At 39.9% G+C, this 14,895-nt stretch overlaps 1 protein-coding gene and 1 long non-coding RNA gene across 6 annotated transcripts in view; one reads left to right on the top strand and one right to left on the bottom strand.

Annotated features, from left to right (window-relative positions):
• LOC105483468 (uncharacterized) overlaps positions 1-6,410 on the bottom strand; it is a 28,076-nt gene extending 21,666 nt beyond the window's left edge. For all 3 annotated transcript variants that reach the window (XR_988316.2, XR_988327.2, XR_988335.2), the window contains exon 1: positions 6,321-6,410. This is a non-coding gene — a long non-coding RNA (uncharacterized lncRNA). The remainder of the gene's footprint in view (positions 1-6,320) is intronic.
• Positions 1-14,895, top strand: part of LOC105483473 (ADAM metallopeptidase with thrombospondin type 1 motif 9) — a 176,159-nt gene that overhangs the window by 122,697 nt on the left and 38,567 nt on the right. For 2 of the 3 annotated variants that reach the window (XM_011744381.3, XM_011744376.3), the window contains one exon: positions 6,338-6,511. The exons of the other annotated variant lie outside the window; for it this stretch is intronic. In XM_011744381.3, the coding sequence (XP_011742683.2) occupies positions 6,338-6,511 (174 nt within the window). The remainder of the gene's footprint in view (positions 1-6,337; positions 6,512-14,895) is intronic. 3 annotated transcript variants of the gene reach the window in all.

Genomic DNA, 14,895 nt, shown 5'->3' with positions numbered 1-14,895 from the left:
TTGAATCTAGTAGGCTCTCAAGAGTAACATTTTATTTGGGCAAGTGTGATGTGTGTATGGGATGGAGAAGGGGGTGAGTGCCCAAGACACTGATTACAGTTAGACTCCACTAATTCTAAACATTTCATAAGCTAGTCAGGAACTGGGTGTGAGTTTCCCTGTTGAACTTGAAACAGGAACTTTAGAAGCTTCTGTTTAATCTATAAACACTGGATATGTGAACTAAAGCCATTCATATCAAATCTTTAGAATAGATCTGGTAACTCTACACTTGCACATTTTCTTAGTTTGGTTGAAGGTGCTAACTTAAAAGTAATAAGGCTCAATTTCTTTTAAAATATTCTGTATTTAATGCTGCTCCTTCTCTCCACTAATCTGAATCAATGAGGTTTTACTGTATTTCTGGTGCTTCCATGCAGTGGAGAATCATTCAGATGACTCCAGATAATCGATGGGAATCTAGATTCAAGGTTGGCGGGCTCTAGAATGGATTCTTCCAGAGCCTAGAATCTTGATTCTTTTTTTTTTTTTTTTTTTTTTTTTTGAGACGGAGTCTCGCTCTGTCGCCCAGGCTGGAGTGCAGTGGCGCAATCTCGGCTCACTGCAAGCTCCGCCTCCCGGGTTCACGCCATTCTCCTGCCTCAGCCTCCCGAGTAGCTGGGACTACAGGCGCCCGCCCCTGCGCCCGGCTAATTTTTTCTATTTTTAGTAGAGACGGGGTTTCACCATGGTCTCGATCTCCTGACCTCGTGATCCGCCCACCTCGGCCTCCCAAAGTGCTGGGATTACAGGCGTGAGCCACCACGCCCAGCCAGAATCTTGATTCTTAAGGCCCCAAAATAGCTTTGGTCATAGCTACATTAACATGGGGAGGATTTGAGAATCCTCCATTTCAATATGACTAATGGAAAATTCCTTCAGAAACCTGAATGTATTTTCAGTGCCCTGATCTGGCATCACTGCCCTCCATATCTTCCATCATCAATCCCCAGGACAGTGGCCTCATCCCTCTCAAGGCCTTGATCGTAATGAAACACGGGGGTTTTGTTTGTTTTAATTTAACAATAAGAAAATAAATCTGTACCCAGCCAGAGCTAGTTCCTCCTTTGCCTTCCTTCAGGGAGCATATTCAAGGCAGTATATCATACCAATCATCCTTCTTAATGTTTTTCTAAGTGATCCTTGTCATCTGTTAACTTTCATCCCTTTTATTTTTTGGAGCTATTTGATTCACGTAAAAGCTCGCAGCTAGCATTACTTAAGATACCATGCTAATTAGCGTGTCCTCTTGTGGACTTTCATGATCTGTTACTTTTGTATGTTCCTTGGCCTCTACTTATCTATTTGTATTTACCTCTGAATATTAAGTTCAGAGCACGTAAGTGATGCTCATGTTAAAAGCCAATATTCACAAAGGATAATTAAAAGAATATTTTGGTCTTTATTGGTAAACACAGAGTGAGTTTTAATCCAGCATCGTGTGATCTTGATGGGAAGCCTAAAATTGCTTACAAAGCTGAAATGATTAGGTTTAAACCCTGGGGGTTTTTGCCAACATAAGGTAATAGGATTATCAGAATGCCTCCCCAGAAAAAACTGCACCTGTTCAAAATGATTGCTTGGAAAAATCAAGTCACCTTTGTAGAAAATGCAAGTAAACACAGTTATATAATGGTCTGTGGCCAGCCTTATAATGTCCTGATTTGATTTGTAGAAATGAATTATAAAAGCAGGCAAGACAAAGTACTGCATGGGTAAAATTCAATTTGGGTAATTTAGAAGTGTACCTGAAAATAATCAGACCCAGTGGTTAATGGAGAAAGACGGTCTGCATGATTAAGGATTATTGGCTTCCTAATGATCCAGTGGTAAACAAGAATATCCCTAAGGCTGTGATATTAAGCAAGAGTAATGATTGTCCACTTGCAGCAATATTTAGAAGATTTTATATCTGGCCTGTTTTCTGCCAGTAGTTACAGCCTAGTCATCCTGTCTTCAAGGTAGGAAAAATAACTGGTTTAATTTCTCATCACATCCAAAGGTCTGATACATAGAATATGATACATAGAATATTGGGATAGAAACTAGGATAGCCATGGTAATCTTTACAGTCTGTCCCCCAATATTGATGTTTTGAGATTTAAAGTGGATATTTCATTTCTGTGTCTTCTGAAATCTTGAATTTGTAAAGAAAATCAGCTTTTCTTGAAGGGGGCAGAATTATCCTTACTAGGGCCTCAAAGGGTTTTTCTCTCTCCGAAAAGGTTACATTTAATTTGTTTGGATATTTTTAATCAAGAGCTAAGGAATGCCTATGAATTTTTAAGACAAAAATTAGCATCAAGTTCTTGATTCAGACTGACAAATGTGAAGACTCTATATTCCCATAATGCAAAAGCGTTTCACAGTAAAACTTTTTTAACGTATACTATCTCTATAGAGTTTTTAAAATAAAGATCAAAAATAAAAAGAATAAATTATCAGATTATAATGAAAGTAACACACCAACACATTCATCACTCATGAGTTCATTCAATCAAGTCATTCATCAGTCCTGAGACGCAGGTCTTTTTCACAGTTTAACACGTTTGTGGTCAGGATGGGCTTCACAAACTATGGAATGTCATGATTTCCTTAACAGCCCTTGTTGTCTTTCTTAGTGCTACAAAATATAATGATGTGTCTTGCAATCAGTGTTGTCTTACATTCAATGAAGTAAGCATTAAGTTTTAAAAGATCTTCAGTGCTAATGCTGAAATAGAAACTGGCGAATTACATTAGGAATATACCATCCATTCTTGATTAAGACTTTTCTTATAATTACAGTTAGAGCAGCTGGGTTGTGGTATCATTCTGAAGTGTCCTTCCAGTGTTTAATAGAGAAATGTGGCAAATGTGTGGCTTGTGTTATTTGAGAAATTAAGGAAGCCATATGCATGTGGTCAGTGAGGAGAACCAGAGTTGCTTTAGTATTTTGTGCTTTCCATTTATTTTGTTTTTATTTGAAGCATGAGCATTGATATTGAATTGTCTGAAGACAGGCCTCTCACCCACACCCTCACTGACCTAGTATAAAAGACTGCATCATATTAGCACCAATTTAAAAACTGGGATCACAAATGCACATTCACAGTAGCTATGCTACCTTGTCTAAGACAAATTTTACTTTGTGTTTTTGGTTTTGTTTTCGCTTGAGTTAGGGTGATTATCTCTGTTTTTTGTTTTATTTGTTTATGGAGTATCTGCCTAAAAGGTTTATTGGGAAGTATCAGAGGTATTTTATGTAAAATGCTTAGCCTAGAGCTAAGCTTTGAACTGGGGGTGATTTTGTACCCCACGGGACATTTGGGACTGTCTAGAGACAGTTTTGTTTGTCACAACTTTGGGGGGAATGAGGAGGAATGCAACTAGCATCTGGTGGGTACAAACCAGGGATGCTGCTAAACTTTCTACAATGCACAGGACAACCCCCACACAAAAAAAGAATTATTTAATTGAGAAACCTCAGTATACTAGCATATACTGTATGCTAGTATAGAAAGCCTAGCATATAGTAAATGCTTAGTAAAAGTTTGTATTATTGTTATTATTGCTTATAAAAGTTGGTTTATATAGTTATTTTTCAAACTAATCGCTGCTTTAATGTCATCACCATAATTTCAGCAGTAATCCTGGAAGAAAGTACTTTAAAACTCTTTCTAGGTTTTCAAGTATGTATTATGATTTCCTAAACATCAAAAGTTCCATGGAGATTCTTTCTCTCTATGGAAATAAGCATCAAGTTCCCTTTTTAAGTTGGTGAGTTCTGCATACTAGCATTGCACAGTGGGGAGTAGAGAGAGATGAAACATAGCTCCCAGCTCAGTAGTTCAGACCGAAAAACATCTACTTTCAAACCTGCACGAATAGACTGTGGTGGTGGGATGATGGCTGTGGAGGGAGCACATTAATAGAGGCCATTCAGAGTTCGTTTTCATCTGCAAACGAACTAAAAGGCGTACTGAACAGAACAAGAAAACTTGGATTTACACACACACACATTCCACCACCATCACTGCCTCCAGGGTCACACAGAGGTCTTTCTGATGCTGTTTTATTCATGGGGGTGCCTGCACAAATCTCTCAGAATTCCAAGCAAGCCTGGCTGGCTCTGTATGCAAACTGTTGCCTCCCTTGAGACAGCACAGGAAGAAAAGTGGAACACAGAAAACTAACTCCGATGGAGTGCACCTCATTTTGAGCAAAGATTACTGTGAATGCGTTATTCAGAAAGGCAGGCTTGTACCTTGCTGTGAGCACTTAAGTCATGTAGAAACTTTTGAATGTGGTATTTCAAAGCTGGCTTTGACATCAGGAAAATCAGAAGCCAGAATGGCATATTGTATAATTGAACCTTCCTGTGTCTTAATTTGTCTTTTGAAAAATTATCAAACACTGTAGGAAGTGATTTTTTAAATGTTGGATACTTATGGCTCTTAGTACCGTGCCTTCATTGAACCATAAGTAATTTTTTCAATTACAATAGCATCAAAAAGAGGTTTCATTTATCTAGTAGCCTGAATAGTCTTATACATTCTAAAAGTCTTTAAATATGTTTTCATTTTTCTTTAGGTTGTTAAAACATTATGGGATTCTGCATATATTTAAGCCCTATGCCAAACTCAAATTTGTTTACAATATTCTTTCAGTATTTCTATTTGGATATATTGTTCCAGAAATGTGTTCTTTTATATTTAAGACCTCAAATTGAAATAGTCAAAAAAGACTTTTTGGTTGTTGTTTATTGATGATGATAATGTTTGAACATTTCTGTCATTTATGGGGTAACTCTACCATGTTACAGTACATTCTTTTCCAATGTAATCAACAGGAAATATTATTCATGTAGCTCTAATAAGCATTAAATGGCCATTCTCTATAGATAGGGTTATCACTTGTGTTCAGGAACCCTCCCATTACACCCAGGACATAATGACTTTAAAAGTCTGATTTCTTGTGGGTCACATACTCATTCAATCCAATTAATACAATTGAACCCAAACAATAGTAGCTACGTTGATCCAAAATATTTTCTTCTGTTCAGCTAACTTTGATGTGAACATATGGTTCTCCTCTCTGGCATAGATTTATCTGAAACAATATGCTTTCCCAAGTTACCTTCTAAATATAATTACCTGTTTTCTTAAAATCTGAAATGGAGAGAAAATTAACATTCAGCAGAATCCATTTGGATGTGATTCTTGATAGTAAATTTCCATTAATAGCCTCAGAGAAAGTTGAATGATGCTACAGGTTAATTGGAAAATAATTTTTTCAAGTTTGAAAGAGCATGGTTCTATTCTTTAAGAAGATTTCCTCCTAGGAATATGGCTTTAATGTACGTTAAGCTTGTTTTCTCAACACCAGACCAATAAATGGGGATGGAGCTATCACAAAATTTGGAACTAATTTTTAATAGCTAAGTGTAATAATATGCCATTCTTTCCAAATGTTGCCTTTAGTTTCTGGCTGTCAAAACCTCAATCAAGACAATAATTCTTGGCCTGGCCATAAGTGAGATTATGAAACCCAGCAATGAGGAAACTATTAAAAAATTAATTTAGAGGAAAGTTAATTGCAGATTTAATATGATGTTTTGCAACTTGGTCAACAAAATGTTTCAACATGATTAACAATATTTTTCAAGGGCTGAAAACATTAAGCCCAAGGAAATGGTTTTTCCTGTCAGCTTTTATTCTTCATATATTCATCTGAGGTTGTAAATAGACACAAATTCTTTAGTGAATTCTGTGGTTAAAAAAATATTCCCTTATCTCCATGAATAGGAGCAAGAAAAGGAAGAGACTGGAGAAAATAATTCTACTTATAAGGTCCTAAAATCTTCAGTGGTTTACTCTCCTTGGGTTATATTTTTAATCTGCCAAGAAATTCTTCTTGTACAACACTGTCTCTCCAGTTTTCATGAATCTCAAATCCTCCAGGATAGAAATCATTTCAAGTTTTCATTTCTCATGGCAGCACTATTTCTAGGTTGTGCTAAATGTTTTATAATGATTTCTATCAACCTCTTCAATCCTTCAAGAATTTCATTAACTTGAGGGATTCCTCCAAACTTGAGCACCTTCCTCACTCTCCAGCATGGATAAGATAAGCAGTGAGTTTCCAAGTTTAAGACATGATCTGGGATCCCTTTCATTGAAAATTAGAAAGCGATGTGGTAGCTATGAAAGTCATTGGATTAGGAGTGCATTCCCCTCCTCTGTGACCCTCGACACCCCCCACCCCCCCCCAAAAATAAATGAGCCGAAGCTCCCACTTACGTCCTCTGTCTTCTTAGTGCTCTGTGTCCTGTGGCCGAGGCGTACAGCAGAGGCATGTGGGCTGTCAGATCGGAACACATAAAATAGCCAGAGAGACCGAGTGCAACCCCTACACCAGACCGGAGTCGGAACGCGACTGCCAAGGCCCACGGTGTCCCCTCTACACTTGGAGGGCAGAGGAATGGCAAGAAGTAAGTAGAGCCACGAAGGGGTACCTGCCAGGCATTTCACATGTGTGCCCCTTGCTATCATCACATCTGTTCCCTATAAAGCCAGAGAAGTCATCGAGCACGGTTACAATGCTGGCTCTTTCCCAAAAGGTTCAATGTTAGACTCGCGCGTTCGCTCCAACAAGGGTGGGAGAACTTCTTGTTTTTAAGCAATTCCTACGTCTGTCTGCGTTACTGAGTGTTCCAAGTCTGGCCGCCTCAAAAAAAAAAAAAAAAAAAAAAAAAGTAACAGGCCATGGGCCAAATGCATTCAGATATCTTTCACAGAAGGAGGGGGAGATAGAAGGAATATTTTAAATATGTCATTTTTGTCCAGATTTGGTCATTCTGTATTTGTTTAAATAGCCACAGGGCAGACTTTAGGTAGAACCTACTCTGTATTTTTCCTCTTTCTATGACTTCGGCTGTCGGGTAGAAGATGGGCATTCATGTGAAACCTTGATTAATTAGTGAAAGATTTCTAACATTAAAAAAAAAAGGAATAGTATCTGAAGAAACTGCTCCGTTGATGGTCCATGCAGAAGTGGACAAGACTTGCTTTTTCCCTGGCTTCAAGTTAATGTTTGGTTAAAGAAAACATTGTGTCCATGGGGAAAAGTTCAGCCAGGGAAGTTTTGTAGGAGGTAACCTCTGTTTCCAGAACAGAAGATTAAATTGTAGAAAAGGTGGGGAAGAATTAGAAAGCAAAACCACATCCACTGATGTTTACATAAAAAACAAAATGCATGCCGTTTGAGGTGCAGAGATAATGAAAGATAAGACAGGAAATCCCCCACCACGAAGAGCTTTTCAGAACACAAAGAAAGGGTATGGTTTGGAGAACAGTTAGACTGTACCCCTGGCACTGTGCTGGGTACTTTTTGTTCATTGCTTCACTTAATCTTTTTAACCACCAGACAAGGTGAGTATTATTATTATCATCATCCCATTTTGCAGGTGAAAAAACTGAGGTTCAGAAAGTCTATGTCATTTGCCCAAGTGTCATATACCTAGCACCTAGCAAGTAGAAGAAGCAAGACTTGATGCTAAGTTTGTTCTGTTAAACCAGTATGAAATACTAGAACGCATTCTTTAACCCATTGAGATTCAGCCACCCATCCCTGTCTTCCCCTTCCCTCGCTTCCTCATGGATTACTTCCATTGTTTGCAGTAATTTCTTTTCTTTGGGAAACTCATCCTCTCCATCTACTCAGTCTTTTTGCTGTTTTCCTTCTTTACCTTTATATTCCCACCAGACAGTGGCAGGGAGGAAATCCTAAAGCAGTTACATTTCAGATTTACAGCTCTTGAACCACATGAGTTATTTGGAACCCTAGAGATCATAAAATTCTACAGACTTGATTCATATCCCAGCGCTGCCACACATTAGCCAAGGGACTTGGAGCAAGGATTTTTGATTTCTCTGAGCCTTGGATTATCCATCTGTAGAATGGGGATAAAATAACTTTGCAGAGTTGTTCTGAGAAAACTGGAGATAATAGTGTTATCTATTACCAATTACGGTTTGGGGATTGGCAATGTCAGAGATAGAAGGAAGAGGAGACTCCCTCATCTGTCTCTCTCTCCCCCTCAGTATGACCTCTTGATTCTCTTTGTTTCAGACCTACCATGGCCTGCTCTCTCCATCTCCCTCTTTGTGTCATGCTAAACTCGACCCTGCTCCAAGGAGCAGAAAGTAAGAGAGTGTTCAGAAATGAGTCTAAGCTGACTGTTCGTGCTTTAGCCAGTTTTTGAAAATGCTAGAGACAATCATGAAAATGCAGACTCTGTTTACAATTCCTTTTGCATCCCAAAGAATAGAAAAACCTTGCCACATGTGCACTGAAGAAATTCTTCTCTGATCATGCAAAATATGCCTAAAATTTACTTCTTTGCATGTGTCGTGCAGATGGGTTTTTTAAAAACCTTACTCAAATATTGCTGTTAAACTCTGTGGAAGAATACAAGGCTTCAGGAGACAGCCTGGCCTGGGCCTCTATATCAGATATAGAGATATAGAGATACTCTATATCATAGGAGTATCTCCTATGATATTCCTATGGTATCCTATAGGAGGCCTGTCATTGGCAGAGTGATGCCCAGGGCAGCTGGAGGTGGGGAGAAACCTCACCAAAAGTTTTCATGTTTCCCATATATGCAAGGCCTGCTGACAGCCTGCTCAGAATGTCTCTGCAGCAGCAAGAATGAGAGTGAAGGATGACAGTAACTGGGCAATTACCTTAATTGATCAAATCAGGAAAAGGGTGGCCACGCCTCCTGTTTGCCTAGGGTAGTCTTCGTGTAATTATTAATTGTTCCTACTTTTATGATCAAAAGCGCGCTTGTTCAACAGTAAGCTGGGTGGTCACTTGGTAAGACAGCACCCTTCAGGCTCCCCTAAATCACAGCCCTCATCTCCTTTCTTGCTCCCACCTCGTCTCACATCCATTCATTCAGCTACCATTTTACCTGATATCCACTGATGCAGGCACAGGTTTCCACTTTTCTCCCACACCTAGTTTCGTCTTGACCTGAGGTCAGAGAGTGTGCCACAGGGCAGCCTCTCAGCCAACTGAATGGGATGTGTAGGAGCCCCCCATTACAGGATACCCCTTCTTTCTTAGCAGTCCTTGGTCACCACCTCAGAACTCTTGTTTGCTTGAGTGTGCACTTTGCCTTTTGCTTCCCCTTTTAATAGTCCCCTATGTGAACTACTAAAACCCACCAGTTGGTTGGCAAGGTGTATTTCCTGCTAGGTCTGTGGGATATGGCACCATCCTCTTTTTGAGAAATAATCCAGGCATCTGCCTAGAGAAGCACAGTTTCTGCACCCTCACCATGGCATGGTCATCAGGGATGTTCTGTACAACCACACGGGTTGTACACTGCACAACTTTGAGGGGTGCCTTTTTTATCAGCTACAATGTGAGGAGCATCCCCTAGACTTGTATAGTACAATGGCCCTAATACTGATGATAATAAAAATAATAAAGCTTGTTGTTTACTAAGCTACAAACCAGGCACTATGTTGAGTATTTTCACATAAAGTACTTCTTTTAAGCCCTTTCCATAACTCTCTGATGTAGAATTTATATTTTTATCCTCATTTAATAGGGGCAACTTGGGGCTTAGGTAGTATGGCTGGAATTGGAAGCCTAGAAGCTTGTCCTCTGACACCTACACGCTGAATCATTATCTTCACTAATCCCATGCCAACATATACCTAAAGTGAATTATTTTATTTTCCTCTCAATGACTTGCCAAGCCTCTTACTGGAGAGTTGCTATCCAAGTGTATTCCCTTTACTGGGTTATAATACCTACCCCTTCTAAAAAGGAGATTCTTGATCTAGTTGGCTATCAGACTTTAAGCCATGTCACCAGATGAGTCTTGATGATGTTGGAGCCCCTCAGTGGACTTGCCCTGTTCATTGTGAGGTCCATTGGTTGTTCAGGGGCAAGGGGCATCAGGATGCCTTCTTGATACCATGAGAGTAGAGCCCAGACTTTCAGATATAGGGCAAAATAATTGGACAAGAGAAAAATGCTGTATCCACACATCCACATCTCATTTTGTTTACACCCTAGAAACAACATGTTGTAAGCAAAATTCTATTCAATGTGTGGCTCTGAAAAGTTGACTCTGAATTTCTAGACTTCACTTAGCTCATCTGCAAAATGGCAATTATATGGCAGACTTAGCTCAAGGGTCACAGTGAGGATTTGGTGAGATGACATGATTCGACATGGTGACTAGCACATTTTAAGTCTTCCCAAAGTAGACCTCTTTTTAGTACAGTGGCCTTCCGATGGAGGTTTCTGGTGATGACAGCAGTTTGGCTCAGCCTACACCTTATGATGTTGGGCTTCTAAATATCACCTGCCAGCTTCAGGTGAATAATTTGTCCTCACAGTGGTCAGTTTTAGCCACTTTAGAATTATAATGCTCATGAGGCTGTTTGGGAGAAAAAAGTTTAAAAAGACTTTTTAATTCTTTTGAGAATTATTATCACAAAGGATTAACTTGTTAGTAATATTACACTCTGATATATAAATTCACTTAGAGCAGCAGAGGTCCTTCTGATCAAATTTGAATTGTGATTGTATAGGGCTATACATCTGCAGCATTGAGGAATAGATCTCACAGGTCCTGCACATGTTCTTTTTCCCTTTTATCTGGAATACTCTCTTCCCTTGTGGTACCTCTTCATCATAAGACCACCTTGCTCTGAACTTCACCTCAGTCACCCTTTCTCATCCTTCAGGCCTCAACCTAGGTGTCACTTCCTCTCAGAAGCTTTGCCAATCACACCACCCCACTAAATCTGAGTCAGATACTCCTCCACTCAGCTCTCACAGCATCCTCAAATTACTGTATTCTGGCAGTTAGCACCCAGAATTTTCATTGCCTGTTTTCCTCATCTATGTTATCAGTTATTTAAGGTCAGGAAGCTTGTTCACCAGAATCTTCTCTATCATTTAATATGGTACCTACAGCATCAAAGACACCTGTTGAATGAATGAATCTGCGAATGAATGGAGGAACAAAATAATGGATGGCTGGAAGGAAAGAAGAAAGGAAGGGAGGGAGAAAGGAAGGAGGGAAAGATGGAAGCAAAGAAGGAATGAGGAAGGGAGGGAGGGAGGAAGGAAGGAAGGAAAGGAGGAAGGAAGGAACAAAGGAAGGAAGGAAGGAAGGAAGGAAGGAAGGAAGGAAGGAAGGAAGGAAGGGAGGGAGGAAGGAAGGGATAATAACATAGAACAGTGCCTGCTAATTGATGGACTTTCATCTTTCACTCTATAGAATAAAGACATTTTAAAATGACTTTTAGAACATGAATTAGGCTGAACACAGTGGCTCATGCCTGTAATCCCAGCACTTTGGGAGGCCAAGGAGGGAGGATCATTGAGCCCCGGAGTTTGAGACCAGTCTAGGCAACATAGTGAGACTCCATATCTACAAAAAAAAATAGAAAATTTAGCCGAGTATGGTGGCATGGACCTGTAGTTCCAGCTACTTGCGAGGCTGAGGTGAGAGGATTGCTTAAGCTCAGAAGGTCAAGGCTGCAGTGAGCTGTGATCGGGCCACTGCACTACAGCCTGGGTGACAGAGCAAGACCTTGTCTCAAAAAAATTAAAAATTAAAAAAAAGTACAAACTCTGTTTTTCCTGTAAGAACAGCTGTTTTATTTTTTGTCACAATGCTACAGACAAGCTGTGGCTCAGATATGTCTGACCGTTGCAGAACTACTCACCTCGTTGCTGTTTGGTGCAGTATGGGGACTTGGGCAACTCTGATACATACTTGGATTCTGAGGACTTTTAGTAAGATCAGCTGTAGAATGATTCCCAAGTTCATCTCATTAACACAGAAAAGTTAGAAATGAGCAGCAGGTCCTTGGTCAGTTGATTTCAAAGATTTTCCTGAAGTTAACAGTAGGGAATGGCCAGGTTTTGATGTGCACACAGAGCCAGATATGAACTCTTTATTGCTGATTTTATTAATTTGTTGAACAAACATTTATCAATCACTGGTGAAGTTCCAGGTGTTAGGCATTAGGGATGCTCTAAAAATCTCAAACCACACATAATCTGCTCTGAAAACCCCAAAATGCTGTGGTCATTCTCCTCCCCACCTTCACCACCCGTGCCATTTCTCACTTCCAGCCACCATGCATGCTGAGCCCCTCCTGAGAATGTCCTCTTCCCCTCCTTGCCTGGTGAACTGATGTCCTCCGTCATTCCTCCTGCTCATCGGCTGCTACCTGGGCCCCACTTTGCAGCATCACGGGAATTGCCCTGTTGTTTTTCCTCTTCTCTCCTTGGTGGCTTCTTACTCAGTTACACACTCTGTTATGAAACCCATATCTGCTTACACAACTGCACAAGGTAGCCCTAGGTGTTAAACCCCAAGGGTCACCAGGTAGCCAGCTGAGCTAACACCTGAGACCCCAAGCTGGGAATAGGCGCCACCCTGGGTGTTCTAACAGGGAAAGAGGCAGAGTAGGAAGCCATGGGGGCTGCCTCCCGGGGCCCAGCATAGACCTTGGCTCATTATAAAATCGTGATTGAACTAATGAATGACTTTAAAGTTACAAAGTGTATCCATAGTGTTATTTCTGCCTCCTTCTCCCCACTCCACCCCCTAGCAAATATATACTATTTGGGAGCAAAAATGTCTAAATTCTATATACCTGACTTTAAAATGAGCTTTGAAGTAAGGACTGCTTTTTTTGTTGTTGCCATTTAAAGCAACGCTAGATAAACCGATTTTTCATTGCTGCTTCTCATGACATAAAAACCCAGGAACCCTGTGGTTCTGTGAGTTGCCATCCATACACTGTGCAACAATGGTAACCCGGCACTAGAGAATACAAGGTCTTTCATCCATGGAGAAAATCAACAACCTTAAAAGGTAGAGCCTGTGACTATCTAGTGGTTTTCTTCCCCCCATGGTTAGGGAATTGCACCAAAAGATATATTTGAAAGTGTAAAGCAACTTGATTATAATCTTTAAGCAAAGAAAATTTCTACCCGTTGCATTAAATGATCCTTTTTAGACCATCACTCTGTGGCCAACCTACCTGGCTGAATAAAATACCACCTTCAGGGTTTACTTTAGGTCTTCCTCACCTGCAAATTTGGAAAAGTTCTTTTCCCCCTGTTAATTTCAGCACATTGAAAGGCACATGTAGCTTGCAGAACAATGGACGAGCTGCCCGATTTAGTCCAGCACTGTGATTATTTTCTTTCTGAATTATAGTGTGTAATGAAATGCAAGGAGGCTGGTGGCGTTGCTCATGCTAGCGATTTTTCTAAAAGTCATACTGAAATTAGAGAAAACCTTTTGGAAATTAAAATGAGGCTAATTGAACTTTCCAACTGTTTTTCAGAACTTCTAGATCATATTCCAGGACAGGGAAAAGAGTCATAAATCCTAGAGGGTTGAGGGGGAAGCCATATTACAAAAAGTTGATAAAACCTGATAGCAAGGGCTTTGTTTTCTGATTACCCAGCCCCCATACCCTAGTTAGGATTTAAGATTCCAAGAGAAAACCCTTGCCATGTGATTTTCAGATCTGCTGTTGACTAATTAGGAAACCCTGGGCAGGTCACTTATTAGTTTAATTTTTAATTTTTAATTTCGTAAAAGTTATATTCAAGGTAAATTTTTCCAGCTCCCTTTTCCACCATTGGCAAAATAGTTTTTATGGTAGTTAACCATTCTTTAAGACTGAGAGAGAAATGCTTAACAAGCATAAAGTATTTAGGAACCATTGTATTTCTGCTCTGAACTGTTACTTATTGACGCAGATTAAAGCTTTGTGGATTAGTGAAAACAAGAGAGGATACTGGAAGATTTAGTCCAGGTTTACTGTGCAATAATTAGGATCTTCTCAGAGTTACCTAAGTCCTAATTTTCTAAGGAATTACTTTTTCTATGGGTAGTTAAGTATTTGCATATATCTACACATCACAAATTAACTTTTTCTTTTCTTTTCTTTTTTAACATTCAGTGGCCCTCTATCTCACTTTTTTAATGAAGAAAAAAATGTTATCACTTTGCAGTAGTTCCCCTGCAGTATACTCTAGGGGAATAGAAAAACCCCAAAACCACTGAGCTAGGGATGAGCTAGGGAACTGGGCTCAGCCGGCCTCCTGCACTAATTTGAAGTGATTCTGCTCCTCCATGTTCACCTCACAGTGGTTTCAAGTTATGTTTATGCTCCAGAAAAATGAGGAGTGACTCCATATTCTAGATATTGAGGTTTACTCCCAAGCAGCAGAAATTTTGAGTTAAGTTTGCAAGTGACAAGGGGCTACCAGGAAATGCCAGCATATCCCTTCTCCTTCCTAAAGGATCAGGATAGCTCACGAAAGACACAGGTCATACTATATGACCCAGCAATTGCATTACCAAGCATATATACACAAAAGAATGGAAAATAGGTGTTTAAATGTGTACATGAATGTTCATAGCGGCACTATTTACAACAGCCAAATGAGAAACAACCCATATATCATCAACTGAGGAATAGATAAACAAAATGTGGTATATCCATACAATAGAATATTATTCAGCCTTAAAAAGGGATGAAGTATTAATACATGCCGCAGTATGGAAGAACCCTGAAAACATTAAGGGAGAGAAGTCAGGGAGAGAAGAAGGCCACATATTGGATGATTCCATATATGTAAGATACCCAGAATAGGCAAATCTACAGAGACAAAAGGCAGATTGGGGGTTGCTAGGGGCTGCAGGAAGGAAAGAATGGGGAGTGACTGCTTAATGGGCACAGGGTTTCCTTTTGCGGTGATGAAATATTCTGGAACTAGATGGGGTGATGGTTGCACCATATTGCAGAT

This window comes from Macaca nemestrina, chromosome 2, assembly GCF_043159975.1.
Source record: "Macaca nemestrina isolate mMacNem1 chromosome 2, mMacNem.hap1, whole genome shotgun sequence".
NCBI classification, from domain to species: Eukaryota; Metazoa; Chordata; class Mammalia; order Primates; family Cercopithecidae; genus Macaca; species Macaca nemestrina.
Note: the sequence above shows the minus strand (reverse complement) of the source record. Positions and strands in the feature narration are given on the sequence as shown.